The following is a 16,901-nucleotide window of genomic DNA, read 5'->3' on the forward strand; positions in this document are numbered from 1 at the left end:
GCCTTCAGTCCCTGCTTTCAGCTTTACACATGTCACCTTTTGGGCTGCAGAATCCTGGTCTGCACAGTGTTTTTTAGCACAAGACAATTTTGTGCCTTTGTCTTCTTTGTTTTAAGTGCACCTATCTCTGTTTGAGATGATGAATGAACAGACGAAAGCTGCACAGGAGTATTGAAGAAGCAGGTTCATTTGAAGTTCAGATGGTGTCATAGAAAAGGCTTTCCAGCCTCTCTTCCTACAAACACTTAATACTCCATTTTCGTTTTGGGACTCTTGATAGCCGTTGGGCTGATGCCTTAAAAAGAGCAAACTGCTGCCATTCTGGGATCTCTGAGGATAATAATTCAGAACCCACTGCTGTCCTGTGCTACTGAAATTGCTCATCAGCAGACTTCCTTTCACCACTTTGTCAACCAGTCAGTGCTGTGAGATCCGGCAGTTCTTGTTTTCACAGTCCTGATTAACTCAGTGGGTTGGCAGTTTGCTGATGATAAGACTAACCACCTTTCAGGATCCCTTGTGCATTTTAAATAGCACAGATTGGAAGATAACTGCAGCGGAAGTCTGGGGGTTGTCACCTTCCATGCACAGAACTGGTCATTAATCCCTACCAAATCCAAGGAGAGACTGTCTGGTGGCTGTGTTTTGCACAGGCTGCAGCACCAGCTTACTAAGTTTGCCACTTCCTATGTTGTCAGATCTTTTTTTCCTAGCAAGTACTGTTATTATTTTGGTCAATTGTCCTAATTTTCTCATATCTTTATGTAATACAAGATAGAAGAGAATAACAAAATAAAACCACTGGCATTCCCCTAGGGAACACTTTGATGCTGTAACAAACAGCTTTGTAAAAAGTCAAAGCTGGCTAATTGAAATATCTCTGTTCTGTAACTTAGTATTAAATGAGATGAAAAATTCTTCACTTTGGATGTGAAGTGGATCACAGGAGAGTTTGCAAGTGTTGGCTGGGCAAACATTGTGTTCTTGCATTGCCAGGCGCATTAATTACCTTACTGCTGCCATCTCCTACTCTGGATTTGCTGTGAGCCCACATGAGTTTTGAACTGCTGAGGCTGTGCTGGAGTGTCTAAATGCAAACAGGCTTATTCCCAGTTTGGAGCTCCCTGTCACACTGGCATTGTGGTGTAGAGTCAGATCTTTTCAATGTCTAATTGAAGGTCTCAGAATTAGTAAGAGGGCCTGTTCTGTGTTCTTATTATTTTGGTCAATTGTCCTAATTTTCTCATATCTTTATGTAATACAAGATAGAAGAGAATAACAAAATAAAACCACTGGCATTCCCCTAGGGAACACTTTGATGCTGTAACAAACAGCTTTGTAAAAAGTCAAAGCTGGCTAATTGAAATATCTCTGTTCTGTAACTTAGTATTAAATGAGATGAAAAATTCTTCACTTTGGATGTGAAGTGGATCACAGGAGAGTTTGCAAGTGTTGGCTGGGCAAACATTGTGTTCTTGCATTGCCAGGCGCATTAATTACCTTACTGCTGCCATCTCCTACTCTGGATTTGCTGTGAGCCCACATGAGTTTTGAACTGCTGAGGCTGTGCTGGAGTGTCTAAATGCAAACAGGCTTATTCCCAGTTTGGAGCTCCCTGTCACACTGGCATTGTGGTGTAGAGTCAGATCTTTTCAATGTCTAAAAGGCCTTTGAAGGTCTCAGAATTAGTAAGAGGGCCTGTTCTTGTTCTAAAGCAGACTTCACCTTAAACAGAAGTGCACTTGGTAGCGTGATTTTGGCACCAAAAAAGAGGACACTTCTGGCAGTGTGTTTAAATACAGATATAATGGAGAATATATTACAGATATTTTGCTTTTAGATATTGTGCTTTGATAATACCAGGGATATTTTCTCTTATGTGTGGCATGCAGTCATAAAGTTACCACTTGCTTTCTTATCTCTCTATATTCCTTCCTATTTTTTCTTTCCTTCCTTTAGTATCCCTTTCAGGAGGAAGTCCAGAAGAAACCATTGCCCAGTGCTGCCTCCCAGTGTTGTAAGTTAGACTTATTTCTTCTCAATATTTTTTCCTCTTTCGATGTACTTGATTTCCTTTTGTGGCTAGATGTCAAGTGATGATACATCTGACCAGTGTTTTCTTACTAGAAGTGCTTCAATTTCTGTGCAGCTATGAAAAGCTGTGCTCCTCAAAACGCTGCTCTGCAGCTTCTGATGCCAGGAAGTGAAATCAGGCATTGAGTCTTGCACTTGTTCTTGTCCTTGTGTGCAGTAGGAACAGAAAATGTGTACAAAGTCACTAAGATTGTCAGACCCTTGTAATAGTTATACCAGTAAGAAAATGCTGTGTTTTTTCATGTGACTATATTAGGCTATGTTCTGCTAAAACTTCATATGTTAAATATAATTTTTATTACTGTTTAATGAAATTTTAAGGGGGACAGCATAAGTGGAGACAAGTACTACTGGTAGCCTTTTAAAATGCACCAGAGGTTTGTGTACTTGATGTCTAATTTTTTTCAATATTACTTTTCAATGCTGCGTTGATGGATGGAAAAAATATTTTTACTAATTTCTGCTTATCTTGTCTTGCATTTTTTATGCTTCTGAAAACATGGATGGAAAAATAATATAGCACTTACTGTATCTGATGATCTGCAAAATTAGATTTCTGAAACACTACTTTTAACATACAATAGATGAAAGCTCAGAGATGTCTCTTGTGAATGTCTTATCTACTTTTGGCAACAACATTAATAAAATTCAAGTCTCATAATTTAAACAAATCTTTTATCCTCTAGTTCAAATCCTTTAAGATGTGCATATTACACGTTGCAGCTCTTTATCCGTTAGGCATTGATTATAGGTTCTCCTCAAAACTGATAACATTAGGAAATGCTAATTACTGTTTACCTTTTTTGAGTAGAATTAATATCTCTGTGTACTATTGTTATGTTATCTTTAAAGTATCTTCAACAACTCTAGACATTAACCAATTGTCTAGGAAATCTGATTGTGCTGTGTAGCTAGAACATGTAGAACTCTATATCAAAGTATTCCAGTAATGCTTTCATTCTAATTCATTTCAGGTAACACTTTGTGTCCTCCCTTTTTGGGAAAAAAATATGTAAAGAATAAAGCAGAGGTTTTTTGTTTGTTGGGTGTTTTTTTGTTTGGTTGATTTTTGTTTTGTTTGTTTGTTGTTTTTGGTTTTGGGGTTTTTGTTGTAACTGTTATGCTGTTGTTCTACTTTTGGGGTGTTGTTTTTTTTTTTTTTTGGTGTGTTTTGTTTTGTTTTTTAAATGGTCCAAAGGTACAGTTGATTTGTTAAACCTGTAAATAAGAAACATTTTGGGAGAAACTAATATTTTATTAAATCAAACTAACATAGTGTGTAGAACCCATAATGTCAAAAAGTCAAAGAAAAACTGTCTGCTGTATGAAGTGTCCAAGAAATGAATGTGTTATTTGCTGAAATTATTTTCCTGGCTCTGTGCCCTGGGTTTTCTGTTTGTTCGAGGGAGGCTGATTTGATTGAATCTCCCACGTATTGAGATGTATGGATAAATTAGAGGGAATGCTTCTATGTGGGGAAAATAGCTGCAGCAGTTCCCACATCAGGGTGCTTTTACATCCCCCTGTAGCTGGTTTCTCCCCTGGAGAACCAGCTGGGCTCGTGCAGACAGACACAATGAGAAGCAGCACTATGGCCACCCTTGTTGTGCTGCCTGTTAGCAGCCTGCGTCTTGCTGGGAAGTGACCTTTTGTAAGATTCAGTTGAAGTCCCTGTGGTTTGAACAATTAATGTCACGTAGGAATTAATATAATCATTCATGGGATTAAAACACTCATTAGAATGGATGTTAAACATTTCATAGCAGTCTGTTGTTAATGTATTTAAGAATTTTCAATAAAGTTGATGGCACTGCATGTACTTTGGCTTGTTTACTGCCTGCAAGTATCTGATGTCTATGAATATCTATTTACATGGAAAAAATACAAAATAGACATTTAATATAGAGGTTCTTTGGAAAAATGAACTCTGCCTGCATCATCTTGTGCATAAGAGTTGTCAGCTTGCCTCCATACAGCACAGTCCTTTGAGACTCAAGAGGTTAACACAGAACATGCACAGATTGTATCTCTATTGAAAGCTGACCTGACCTTTGCATGTGACACAGGAGCTCAACCCTTTTTACACAGGAGCAGGGTGGGTGTCCTTTACCACACTAAAATGTGTTCAATATGGAATGTTATTACTTACCATGTGGGTAAGTAATTGGTAGGTGTATTTTTAGATAAAATAAAAACATCCTCAAGAACACTTAAAAGGCTCATCCAATTTTCCACTTAATTTTTCATTTTCATCATCTCGATGTACCAGATGAGTTAGGGTTTCTGTTTGGAACAGAACAGCAAACTAAGCATTTATTCAGAAGAAGGAAAAAAACGTGCTCAGTGTGAGTAGGTTTTACTCCACGAGATTGTTTTCCCAATCCTTCAAAAACCACAAAATTATCTTAAAACCTGAGGCACTATAGAACAAAAGTGTTGCAAAACATTTTACATAGCTTGCACTTAAAAAAATGATTGTACATAACTGCATGTGCCACTGGTGCCCAGCTCAACCACTCTGGGCACTTTCAGAAGACCATTTTGATGTCCTTGCTCTAGCTAGAGAAAATTCTACTCCAGCAGGCAGGATCGAGTTCACTAATTAGGAAGATACATGTCCTTGCATGTTAAAATTAGATTACACTTCTGCCCTCTTCTGCATCTGTACTTTCCACACATCTTTTACCTTTTCCAAACCAGATTTTCTTGTGGTGGTTTCCCACTTCCTGCAGGGATGCAGCTTGTTCTGTTATCTCCCCTGAGCAGAGGGGGGAAGAAGCAGGATGTGAAAGAAGTGGCCCCATCTGAAAGCCAGCCTCTGATCTGAGGGTGGGTTTTTGTCCCTGGGCATGTATGGGCTGCTGCCTTGGTGTGGTGCCATGGGAAATCTCAGCCCACACTGGCAGCAATAGTTTCCAGAGATTGTTGAGCTTTCAGGCTCCCTTTCATAGTCTCAAATGCTGTTTTGTTCTTAGAAGACTCTGACCCATAATTTCTGAGGTAATGTGGGATTTTGGCTTCCTACCTATTCTTAAATGAGGCAGGTGGTTCTGTTGCATGTACAGTCTTTTCTAGGCCCTGCTGATTTTGGCACTTCTGCCTCTTTCCTTCATTATAGTTAACCATTCGTTTTTAACTCCTAACTCCTGTGCATCCCTATGTATTCCTCCTGCCCCAGAAAGATCATGTCCTTCCAACTGACATAACTTCCAGTGATCCCAAGCAATAAGCAATGCACTGGAGTGTCTGTGCATCCAGTTTGGTTTGCCTTTCTGTTAAATGTAGTCATAATTATTAATGTTTTGATATGTCATTGTTAGAAAACTGCAGCATCTCCATATTGGCTTTTACCCACAGCCTGAAATTAAATGTAAATTGAAAAGAAAGCAAGGTTTTGTTGTCTGGAAATTCACTTTAAATTATGCAGATTGAAAATATAGTATTTGATTACTTTGGCATTGAGTCAATAAGCTCTAAGTTATTTATTGTGAAGAGTTACAGAAACGTTTTCCTTGCATGGTCAAGATAATTTCTGGACACATAAAAGTCCATTATAATCCATAAGTGAGTCACACTGTGTCTATTTTAAATGCAGCTCTGACTTGGATCAGTTTCAGTGCAAACTGGGATGAGAAAGATACCCTGCATCTTTGCAGAATCAATTTGGCAGACTTGGTTAATATCAGCTGCTGTAAATACTGCCCTACACCATTTGTCAGGGAGTTTACAAATCTGGAAGAGAGAAAATTTGTTCAGTATGATTCTTGGGAAAGATAGCCTAAGTGTCACTTATTGTCCCTTTTCTGCTTCAGTGTTTTTCTTCCATTTCCTTTAGTCCTTTGCTCTGTGAAATCCTTGGTTACTAGGGCTGTGGTGTGTGTTGATGTTTTGTTGTGGTTTTTTTGGGGGAGTTTTTTTTTTATTTTTTTTGTTTGTTTGTTTGTGTTTTTTGGTTTTTTTGTGTTTTTTTTGTTGGTTTTTTTTTTTTTTTGGTTGTTTATTGGTGGTGTTGGGTTTTTTGTTTTTTGGGGGGGCTGTTTTTTTGTTGGTTGGTTGATTGATTTTGGGTTTTTTTGTTTGTACATTTGTTTGGGTTTTTAAATTTTTTTTTCTTTTTGAGTATGTGTGTGTTTTGTTGTAAGTTTTGTTGCGCTTCTTTTTTATCAGAAGAAGGTAAAAATTTTGCTTGGCTCTGGATAGATACCAGCAGTAGGTTGGTACTGGCTACAAAAGAAGCAATAGCTTCTCATATACTGTTTTACTAGTAGAGAGAACCAAAGCCAGCCTGTACTTGGTCTGCCATAAGATGAGAGAGAAAAAAACAAGATTACATCTCAATGCTCTTTGGTACATGTGTGTATGCACATGTATACAGAAAAAAAATGCTGCAATTGTTTTGGATACACAAGCAGCTTTTTATCTACTTAAAATCTGGCAAAATGTTTTATATACATTCTAGGAATGGATGCCAGTTGATGCTAGATCAGTTTGTTGTGGTGACCGACCCTTCTCTGCACTGATATTTGAGGGAAACAAATTTGCAAAATTCCTCTAATTCCTATGCATGCACTGCTATTTCAAAGGTACCACAAAGGCTGACTTTGAGAGGTTTCATTCCTGATGCTCACTGGTTTTCTTTTTGGGAGCTCAAATTCCACTGGTACATTGGGAAGGCTTGTTTATTCCCCTGAACAGACTGATTGTAGTGCTGAGATGATGATGCTTCCACTGGCACTGATGAAGAGTTTTGTCTGCTTAATAGACAGATGATTGCCTTCCCTGCCCCTTACTCCCCTGCAAGCCCCCAAACACTGATTTTATATTTGTGCTGTACTGTGGATGCAGCGTTTTCTGCTGCCATTAATGTGCTGCTGGGCTGGGGGTATCCAGCCCTGCTGTGGGGTGAATGACCATGGCACAACAAATGGCAGAGAATTTGCTTCTTTTCTTCTTTGGTAATAGTATATTTAAAAAATGATCTGCTCTGCCGGTGTTTCCAGGCCAAACAGTATCAAAATACTTTAACAGGCCAGAATGTGCCACTACTGATTGTTCATAGAGGTGCATGATCTGTGATAGTGCAGGGTCAGGCAGCATTGAGAATGCTGGGAGGTGACCCTGCCCTCTTTGTTGTGTGCTATGCATCAAGATTCTTGCTGTTTTTTTGTGGTACCAGCCTGATTCTGCACTTAAACAACAGAGGTCAGCAGCCACCTACAGCATCTCTAGTCCACACCTGTCTGGGAAGGGTAAAGTAATCATAATAATGCTTATTTTACTCTTCTCAAAGGTAGGTTACAGTGAAGATCATCTTGCAATCATTGCTGTACTCTAGTAGGAGTAGAACTTCTGGCTGCAGTGCAGTTACAACTTGAAAGACTGTTCAGTGTAAGTGTAATTCAAAACAGCACACATGAATGGCTTTATTTATTGATTTATTGATTTAAGCTAGGCCTGTGGAAAACTGTTTTAGTCCATACAAGGGGAACCATTGTATGAGTTTTTTTGTGATAGTTTACAGATGGGCAGGGAAAGCTAGATCCTTGACCTTTCTGCTTCTGGGTGACTGGCAGAAGCTCCTTTTCCTCTTTGTTTAGAATAAATCCCCTCTGAGATATTTGTTTTACTGTGGCTTTGTGGCACTCACTCTCTGGGCTCACTGAAGGCATGATCTGCTGAAAGGAACACAGATGCAAGGCTTTATCCTAAAATATCTGCCTGCAATTTTAGGATGAAGCTGTTACTTCAGGACTGGATATGCCTAAGGAAGAGTACTCAGCATATGGAATTTATAAATAAAAATACTGTTTGTATTAGGAGATTTTACAGTAACAAAGTTTGATGTACTGCTGAACTGGAGAGAATTCTAGGGCTTTGGTTTTGCTGCTGATCCTCTAAATACAGTTTTTTAGTTGTTTTTTTCCTAGAATATGAGCTGCATTTTGAAAGGTGGTGACAAGGAAGTGAAGTTTTTAGTTTTAAATAAATCCCAAATGTAAAGTTCTTACTGAAATGTTGAACACCGCCAGTACTTACAAGTGTCTCTATAAGCAGTGATCAGACAAAGCAAATATTTATTTAAACACTCTAGCTTTCATAATTTGTCTAGTGCTCTTCATGAAAGCTTACTTTTTTTTCTAGTGCAGTTTTTTTTTAAGGATTTGAAACTTTATTAGTCATTGTTTAATATCATAGCAATAGGAGCAAATCAATTTGAATTTTGTTATGACAGTGAAATATAAACTTTTTGAAAATTAAAGATTTTAAACTAGTAGAAAAATGATTCCCCAACTTTATGCACAAGCCATAAATATGTGTCCTCCAGCAGTGAGGTTTGTGCTTGAAGTCCAAGATTAAAAGTCAGGAGAAAAAAAGGCACCAAATCTTTTATCTCTGCTGCTGTAGATTAAATTCTTTTTTGCTATTATGCATGCATGTCATGATAGGGGATCAGCTACAGTCCAAAACTGTATCTCAGGAAGGGGTATATAAATCTTGTCTGTAATGGTGTTTAAATCTCTTAGCCAAATAGTGTGTGAGCTGGTAGCCTGATGTAAGACAAGGCAGCTGCGTTAGGCATCACTGCAGTGGTAGAAATTGCAATTTTCCATTGAAGACAAAATTAGGTGGTACTCTGCCTTTTTACTATGGTTAGTGATGAGTTGCACAAGTTTGTAATAACTTAGTGAGTAGACTGGAAGATTTGATGGTGATCCAAGCCCTGCTTAAATTCTCAGATTTCAATCTGATTTTGTTTGGCCAGCATAATGATGGCCTGAAAGGCCATCTTGTTTAGTGAAATAAAATACTCAAAAATTTCAGCATAAGCTGAATGTGGTGACCTGGGGAGCAAGGGGAGCACTCCAGTGTCACACTCTAGTACCTGTCCTTGTCTTTGTCTGATCCTTTTAGCTTACTTGCCTCTTGTGTTTTCTTATCTCCTTTTATGCAGAGGCCTTAGCCCTCGTCTGGAGTGTTCCAAAACTGAGCTGGAAATGGTGGTACTTGTTATGAAACCTTCTTTGGCATTGTGCTTACTGAAAGCTTGACTGCCTTCTAAAAAGCTATTCAATGTATGTTTTCTATTCTAGAAACTTATTCCACTGAAATACCACCTGTTTAGTTTTGGGAAGTACATGGAACACAGGAGGAATGTAGATTTTTATGGAATCTGAGATCTGTTCACACTGTGTTGAGAGTATTAGACATGGGAAAAAGAAATTTTTTAAACACCGATAAAAGAACTGACCAGAACATTCTGCAAATGGTACTTTATCAGAACCAAATATGCTATCTTGAGTTTAGTTTGCTTTTATAAACTTACTTAGATGATTTCTGTTTGTGCTAAATGTGGGATATAACAGGAGGATTGAATAATTCGCCAGCATGACTGTAAGTAGTGGTCAGCAGCAAATGATAATGTTCTAATAGGGATAGTAGGTCCCAGCCAATCTCAGAGGCTTGTAAACAGAAATGAAACAAAATGGCATGCAGGCAGTCAAATTAGCTGGCATTAAAAACTTGGAATATTCTGCTTTTTTAGTGTCCCTGCTGATCCACGCTTGACAGTGTGAAGTGGGGAGGAGGAGTTCCTCCTTGAATGGTTGCATAACACAGGCACAGAACAAGCATATGTTATATTCAACTAAGTGGGAACTTAGATGTGCTTTATAAAATGTGTTAATGACAAAAATGTTTTAGCTTCCAAGGCACCAGGCTGCTTGCATTCCTTAGTCCTTAATTGGAGGTTTATATGAAACCTCATTTCTTGAGTACTGAAACTTACAGATACAAATAATGTGATAACCAAGACACACACTGTTAGTATTTATGAACACATGGAGTGACTAGTCTGACTTGTCTGTATCATGTATTCCATTGTTGCTGTATGTTGTTGTATGGTTTTGGAATTACAACTTCCCATTTTCTATCTGTCTGGACTTCTTGGTGTTTTTAGTTTGAGTTTGTACAGGTTTCAATTTGTTCCAAAGGTGATCTGGAAGGGATGTTTTCTTAACAAATCATGGTTATGAATATTTCTTTTATGAAGCAGAAAAACAACTTGAAAAGGCTAAAAAGAAATTCTGTTTTCATTAACCTTCAAAATATCAAGACTGTCAACCCAGGTCTTCTGTGATTATGCTGAAGGACTGAGATATATACTGTTAGCTCCTGAATCTTAAATGAAGCAGCATATGTGTTGAATCTTTAATAAATTCATTTTTTTCCAAAATGTTAGACACTAAAGTGAAGTGGGTGTCAGTAAAAACAAACAAAAGTGGAGTTTTGAGCTTCTGACTGAAAATCCCTTACTCACTGTTATTGCATCTCTTTATCTTAGCTCCTGCAGCTTTGCTTTCCCCAGTCTATAGCTGTAGCATACCCTGGTCAGCCAAACCCAGCTTCTCAGTGTGAGAAAATGTGCAGGGTAAGGTGCTGCTGTCTAAGGGCAGCTGCTCCTTTCCTTGCCCTGCCCTGCTTGGCATTGGCTGCTATTTGCCTTGAGTGTGGAAAGTCTGTGGATTTTCATGCTGTTCAAAAGGAACTTGGTAGCAGTGAGGTGGACAGGTAAGTAGCTGGCCCAAGGTCATCGCTGTCAGTTTGAGGACTTTTTTTATCTGTGGGCAGTAGTAATGCTTCTCCTCCAAGGACAGACCTTGTATCCATGAGGGTTGTTAGAGTTAGAAAACTTGGTGGTTTTCTCCTTGTTGCAGTTTCAAACGATGGGTAGTGTTTTGCCAGCCATCAGGCCTTTTTCTGTCAGGGAGATGGTGGTTAGGAACACTCTCAGCTGGTTTCAGAGATCACTCATTCCCTCCATGCTGATTGACTACAGTGGTTTGTGGCAGTCTGGTATTTTTATCTTTGTGAAACCTGGAGGACAGATAAGCTCCATTTCCTGTGTCATTTTTCTGATCTGCATAGCAGCTTTGGACATTGATAGTTATCTTCTGGTGTTTCTTCCCCAGTTGCTCTGGGGTTTTACATTCATTTGTGAATAATAACCTGCATTTCACTGGCATATAGCCTGACTGCATTAATGCTGTGTCACTACAGAATTTTTCTAGATCTTTGATAGTTATACCAGCTGCTGATATTTCAATGTTTCTTCCTTTGCCTCTTACTGTTCACCTGTGATACAGACATTCTGATGGAAGGATGTGCTGGGGTTGCTATTACCTGTGTTAGTGTCTTGCGATTTTCAGGAATGAGACACACGTAAGCTGTTGTTCAACTTCTACATTTAATGGGAACTCTTGGTTGCAGCAAATCAAAGCTCAGTGCAGGGCTCTGTCAACCTCTCCCTCTTTCCTCAGTCCCTTTTTATATGTTCCTCTCTACTGTCTGTTCTCTCCCTGCCTTTGGTTTCCATACCCTTTTTCCTGGTTGTCTCCCCTTTTAATTTCTTTGCCATGTCTTTTACTTCAGTTTTCTTTGCCAGCTTGATCATGTGTTCCTCTTTTTCTTCTCCTTCCCCCCTGAAATAACACTCAGACTTCTGTTAAGCCTGGTATTTAGGCTTTTTGTCTTGAAAAACAAGCCTGAGGTAATGGCTCTCTGTGGTCAGGGTCATGCCAAGAGGGTTAGGTGGATCCTGGCAGGTTTCTGATGTATTTGGATACATCTTCATCTCACCAGCACACCTGGCTCAGCTGCATTGTTAGTCTTGCTGCTGAGTGTCATTTGTCATGTCTCAGGCTGTAGATTGTGTCCAGATTTATACCAGTGGTTCTTTCTAAATCAGCACCATAAAAAGTTTCATTCAGTTTGTTCCATTTAGTCAGGGCTGCTTCCTTTAGTGACCAAAGCAAACATACATGTGTTTGGGGTTTTTTTTTGGTTTTTTTTTGGTTTTTTTTTGTTGAGTCAGGGCTGCTTCCTTTAGTGCCCAAAGCAAACATACATGTGTTTGGTTTTTTTTTTTTTTTTTGTTTGTTTCTCTGACTACTACTATAGGAACCGGAAGGTAATGGTCTACCTTTGAAATTCTACCAGACATAAAAGTGCCACTTGAAGCTGAGCAATACCTGTGTCTGTGCCTGTGCAAAGCACCACACGTGTGTTTGTCAGAGCCTAATCCAGGGACCTTGAAGTACTGATGTGGGGCTGTACATCTGAGGGACTGTGTTGATTTGTTGACCTTTTGTTTCTGAAAAGAAAGGAGCAATCTGGTTATACCGCTGATGCACCTGTGTGCCTGGCTGGTGGTTAGAGATGGTAGCCAGGACAGAAAGCTCTTGCTCGTTTTCTGTCTATGTTGATGAATTTGTTTACTGTCAGCTGCGCTTTACGCATCAACACTCCTGTAAATGTAACTTTGTAAAGTGTTTTTGACACTGTCTTCTAGAAATTTCTAGAAAGCATTTCTAGAGTTGCAAGTTGTGTGCATGATTCTGAAGTGATTTGAGTGCTGCATGTACTGGTTTGTTGCCTCCATGGTACTGCATATGACCTTGGGGTGACAGCATGGGTATTGATAAGTAATGTCTTACAAATTTGCTGTGCAGCTTTAGTTTGAATCTGTTTTCACCTTAACTTTTAACATGGAAAGGTTTGCTTACTGTTGCAGGATTAACTTCATGGGTGTTTGCCTTAGAATGTTATGAGAGCCCTTAAGGTTTTTACCAGTGTGTGTATCTGCCTAACAAAGTACTCTTTCCTTCGCATTGTTTACATGCACACAGTTTTCCATGCTGTTATTATTGAAGTGATGCTCATCAGGGGGTTAACTTTGTTCTGGAAAGAGGGCAGGAATTTGGAAAGGTGAAGTGACTTCTGCCACTTCATTTGCAGAGTTTAGCCTGGAATCAGATACGGCTCTAAACTGGGCCCTGGTTTCTGAGACATTTGACTATGCTAGGGAATAACAGTGTTTAACTGCTCTTGGTAGGTTGACTGATAAGTGTTTTGTCTACCTGTGTTAATAAATGCATGATTGCTTATCAATTCCAAGAGTTTATAATGATCTCAGTTTTCAGAATGTCTGATAAACAAACTGGACATGAGGAGCAAGCCCTGACATAAACTTAATGTTGTATTTGTAAAGAAAAAGATCCCTTAAATTTTCAAGCTCACAATCTGTAAGGCATTTTAAGTACATGAAAAGTATGCTTGTGGTTTGTTTTTTCTAAGCTTTCTTTTTCCATTCCTATTCTTTTCTGCCATTTGTGTTACATGCAGGCAACTGGAGTTATTTCGGATGGGGAGAGCAGCTGAGTACGTAACAGTTTGATTTCTTGCAAGCTTTCTGATCGTATAGTGATGCAGCATGCTCCAGTACAAGGAAAAGTGGAAATATTCATGCATATAGAAAGTCTGGTCTATTGTATTTTATTTTATTTTCACTTAGTCTTCATATTTATGTGGATGGATGGCTGTTCATTTTTTCACTTTTTAGCTTTGTTTTGGTTATGTTTCATTTGAGTTGCTTGTGCCTTCTACTGGAATTTGAGAACATGATGGTGGAATTGGACTATTATTCTTGTCCTATAAAGGTGATTCTAGTCTTTTGCTTGTGTGTGTCTTCTATGTTGGTCTTCATACCTATGTAAACCCAAATCAGTGTTTGAAGTAATAATGGAAAAACACAAGGAAATCTGTTGTCATTGTCTTACTAAGATGAGATATGGTGGAGATATATTCCAAATACTACAAATACGAGTAAATCTGAAAGAAGAAGTGACTGTTGCACACCAGTGAGGTTGTAGGTATTATGTTCAACCTCAGTGGGACAAGTATCATGGCAAAAGTTGCAGGGCTTTGGTTTCACTAGTGCTGACCAGCCTTGGACAGGAAAAACTCAGATATTGCAGCTGTCTGTGATCTGTAGAGCTGATGCCACACCTGGAGATTGGTGTATTAACTTCTGGTTACGCTGCAAAAGTTTTGTTCTTTGTTCTAGAAAACGTGCCTTGGCTTTCTGAAAGTGCTACAGACGCTAACAGGCAAGGTTGAGCACAAGCTCAAGATACAGTGTGTGGCTTCCATAGTCTGTAGAACATGCAAGGGCTGATCCATCAGTCTTAAAACAAAGGTGTTGGTTCCCCATTTATGAGACAAGAATGAGAGTGTTGCTTAGGGGAGCATGCAAAGAAAGGTCACTGTGGTGGCATCCAGCAGGGCAGAGATTCTGCTTCATGCTTTTCCATTTTTGACATAATGGAATTTGGAGAGGATGCTCTTACTGCTTCTGAGCCTAATGTCCAGCTAATGTTACAGTGCATTTCATATGTGGGCCTGTTCTGCATTCTACAAGTCTTCCACTAGTGAATTACCCATTTCTTCTCCCACAACATTTTTTGTCCTCGTTGTTCCCCTGTCTTTGATCAAATGTGAGTTCTTTGTGCATTGTCAGTGTTGACTAACTCGCTTGTGCTGTCAGTGCTGGATGTCTCAATTGTTTATTCTTGGAGGTGTGATAGAATAACCAAGAGGTAACTAATTTGCTTTCTTACACTAATGAAAGAAGGACTAGTGCCCTAAATAGCTTTATTTTCCATTTTTGGGTATTTGGATGTGAAATGGGGAGTTTAGGCATTAGTCAGTGAGAAGTCTAGGAGGGCTGTGTACATGTATTTCTCCTGTTTGTCTGGAGAGTCAGTGTGTGGTGGGTTTGCTTTAAAAGGTCCCTCCATCCTTCCCTCCCTTCTTCCTTGCTGTGTGTCCTCTTTGAAATCATTTTAGCATCCTTATAGTCAGCCTTGGGGCATTGTTATTGGTGTTTCCAAGTGAACTCCATTAGCTTGACAATATAATGAAAAACATGCTTCTAATTGTAACGTTTAAAAAGCAGCTGAGAAGGAAGCAGCAGAAACAGCATGTTCGTAGCTGGAAGACTTTTTCCTGGTGAGAGCTTCATGCAAGAGGAGTGCTGTAGCCCAGACCCTTGTTAGTTGGGCAGAGGGTGCTTTAGGAAAAAGGCATCTTGTACTGCTGACCTAGTTTCATTTTAGGAAAGGGAAAGGCTTGAAGAAGTAGGGTAGATGTTCAAGGGAGTCTTTGCACTTCAGCCTGTCAGTTCTGTTCTTGGCTGTTGAAAGTTTCAGCAGCAGAGTATTTTCAAGTGAGAAAAACAGAATTATGAAAGCTCTTAAACTGGAGACTTAGTATTGCAAACATGCTATCTTAAAAATATGCACATTTCTAATGTATTTTTAAGCTATGAGTGCAGTACAATGAACTAATGACCTGCAAAGTTCCATTTAAATAATTTCTTAAAATCTAGGCAGTTTTAGCATAAAAAGATATAAGAGAGCCTCAAAAAACACCCTTGTGTCCTTTTGAAATTTTTTTCTTCCTTCTTACTTCAGTAGTCCTCGTTCAGCTAGTATGCATTTTGGTGATAAGATTTTGGAAAGCGTATTTGTCAGAAGTGACCAGTGGTTCAGTAGATGATGGTGCAGTGGGATCTGAGACTTGAGGAAAGAAGCTGTTGGCAGCTATGATGAAAAGAAGTATAAATGGATGATGGGAGGGGAAGGTGAATTAATTGCAAGGCCCATGGTGTAGAGCTGGCAGAGACTTTTGCTGACCTGGAAGTTATTCCTTCAGTTAGTACACTTTATTTTCTTCCACCATTATTAAAATAGACAAAAGCTGTAAAAAGATCAGTGCTTGTTTTGGAGAACTAATGAGGGGTTTTGTCCAAGATTTTGCTCAAGTTTGTAGAGGATAACTACGCTTGGGGCACTGGACATCAGCTCCCAGGGGCTGATGGACACACTGTGCTAGAAAAGCAGGAGACAGTTCCAACTGAATATGTTTTGAGAGGTGGTCCTGCTGTGTCTTGGGACTTTAAACCAGGAAAAACCACTTTTTCAGGTGCATTCATCCAGCCACCACTAATAATTTTGCTGCTAGCTTTCCTTCCTGTCCTGAAGTTTGATTTAAAGGAAGATGCCAGAGGCTAAAGGGGACTAGTTGAGCTGGTGTAGCAGGACTGTCAACGTGGTTTTGAGGTCAAGATATTAAAAACACTGTATGTGTTCTACCCTGCAGCAGTCATGTTATAACTTCTGGGGGCGGGAGTTAGAGGGAGAATAACAATCACAGAAGGTATCTCCTTCCTTGATTTTCCCCATTCTGTGAAATCCTGCTGTGTGATGTGACTGCCCCAATGGGTTTTCTTCTTATGCTGCCTATATGCATGAATATTCAATAATGAAACACGAACAGCATGCTTCTGTCCTGCCCTTCAGCCTTACCCACAGCTCTCTACTCAGTAGGTCCAGTGACAAAGAAACAGTTTTCATCCCTTGGCAGCTCTTTGGTATATGTGAAATTTCTCAAACTGGGGTAAAAAAAATTACTGTCTTTTTATGTTTATTGTTATGCGTCTTGCTACTAGTTTTACTGATCTTCCGAGACTGAGGCCAAGTTCCAACTTTGCTTATAGAAGACCTGTTTGAAGAAAACTACTTGAATTTATTACGCCATGTGTGTTGTGAGGCATATTTTGCTGAAACACAGGCTGTAATGCCTCCATTTGAAGGGGTGCTGCATCCCCAAAGCTACTTCTTCAAGTTCTTGTCAGTCTCTTAATTAAAATTTAAGCATCAAGTATGTTAATGAATGGGATCATCAATGCTATATGTTAGCATTTCAGAAAACTTTGTTGCAAAGGAAATGTGTGCTGTAAGCCACATATGGGCCAGGTTTTAATGCTTTTGATCAGACTGAGCAATGTCTTTGTTTGAGAACACTTCTGTTAAATAAAGTGAGAGTGCTCATAGGGTAGTTGCAGATCAGCATGATTAAGTGTTTTTTGAGTTCACTCTTATTTATGAGTTGAGGATTTGTGTCTGGTA

The 16,901-nt window shown here is 39.2% G+C and overlaps 1 protein-coding gene across 2 annotated transcripts in view; it reads left to right on the forward strand.

Annotated features, from left to right (window-relative positions):
• UNC13B (unc-13 homolog B) overlaps positions 1-16,901 on the forward strand; it is a 208,263-nt gene that overhangs the window by 44,288 nt on the left and 147,074 nt on the right. For both annotated transcript variants that reach the window (XM_041403854.1, XM_041403855.1), the window contains exon 7: positions 1,960-2,017. In XM_041403854.1, the coding sequence (XP_041259788.1) occupies positions 1,960-2,017 (58 nt within the window). The remainder of the gene's footprint in view (positions 1-1,959; positions 2,018-16,901) is intronic.

This window comes from Onychostruthus taczanowskii, unplaced genomic scaffold, assembly GCF_017590055.1.
Source record: "Onychostruthus taczanowskii isolate IOZ18803 unplaced genomic scaffold, ASM1759005v1 scaffold204, whole genome shotgun sequence".
Taxonomy (NCBI): domain Eukaryota; kingdom Metazoa; phylum Chordata; class Aves; order Passeriformes; family Passeridae; genus Onychostruthus; species Onychostruthus taczanowskii.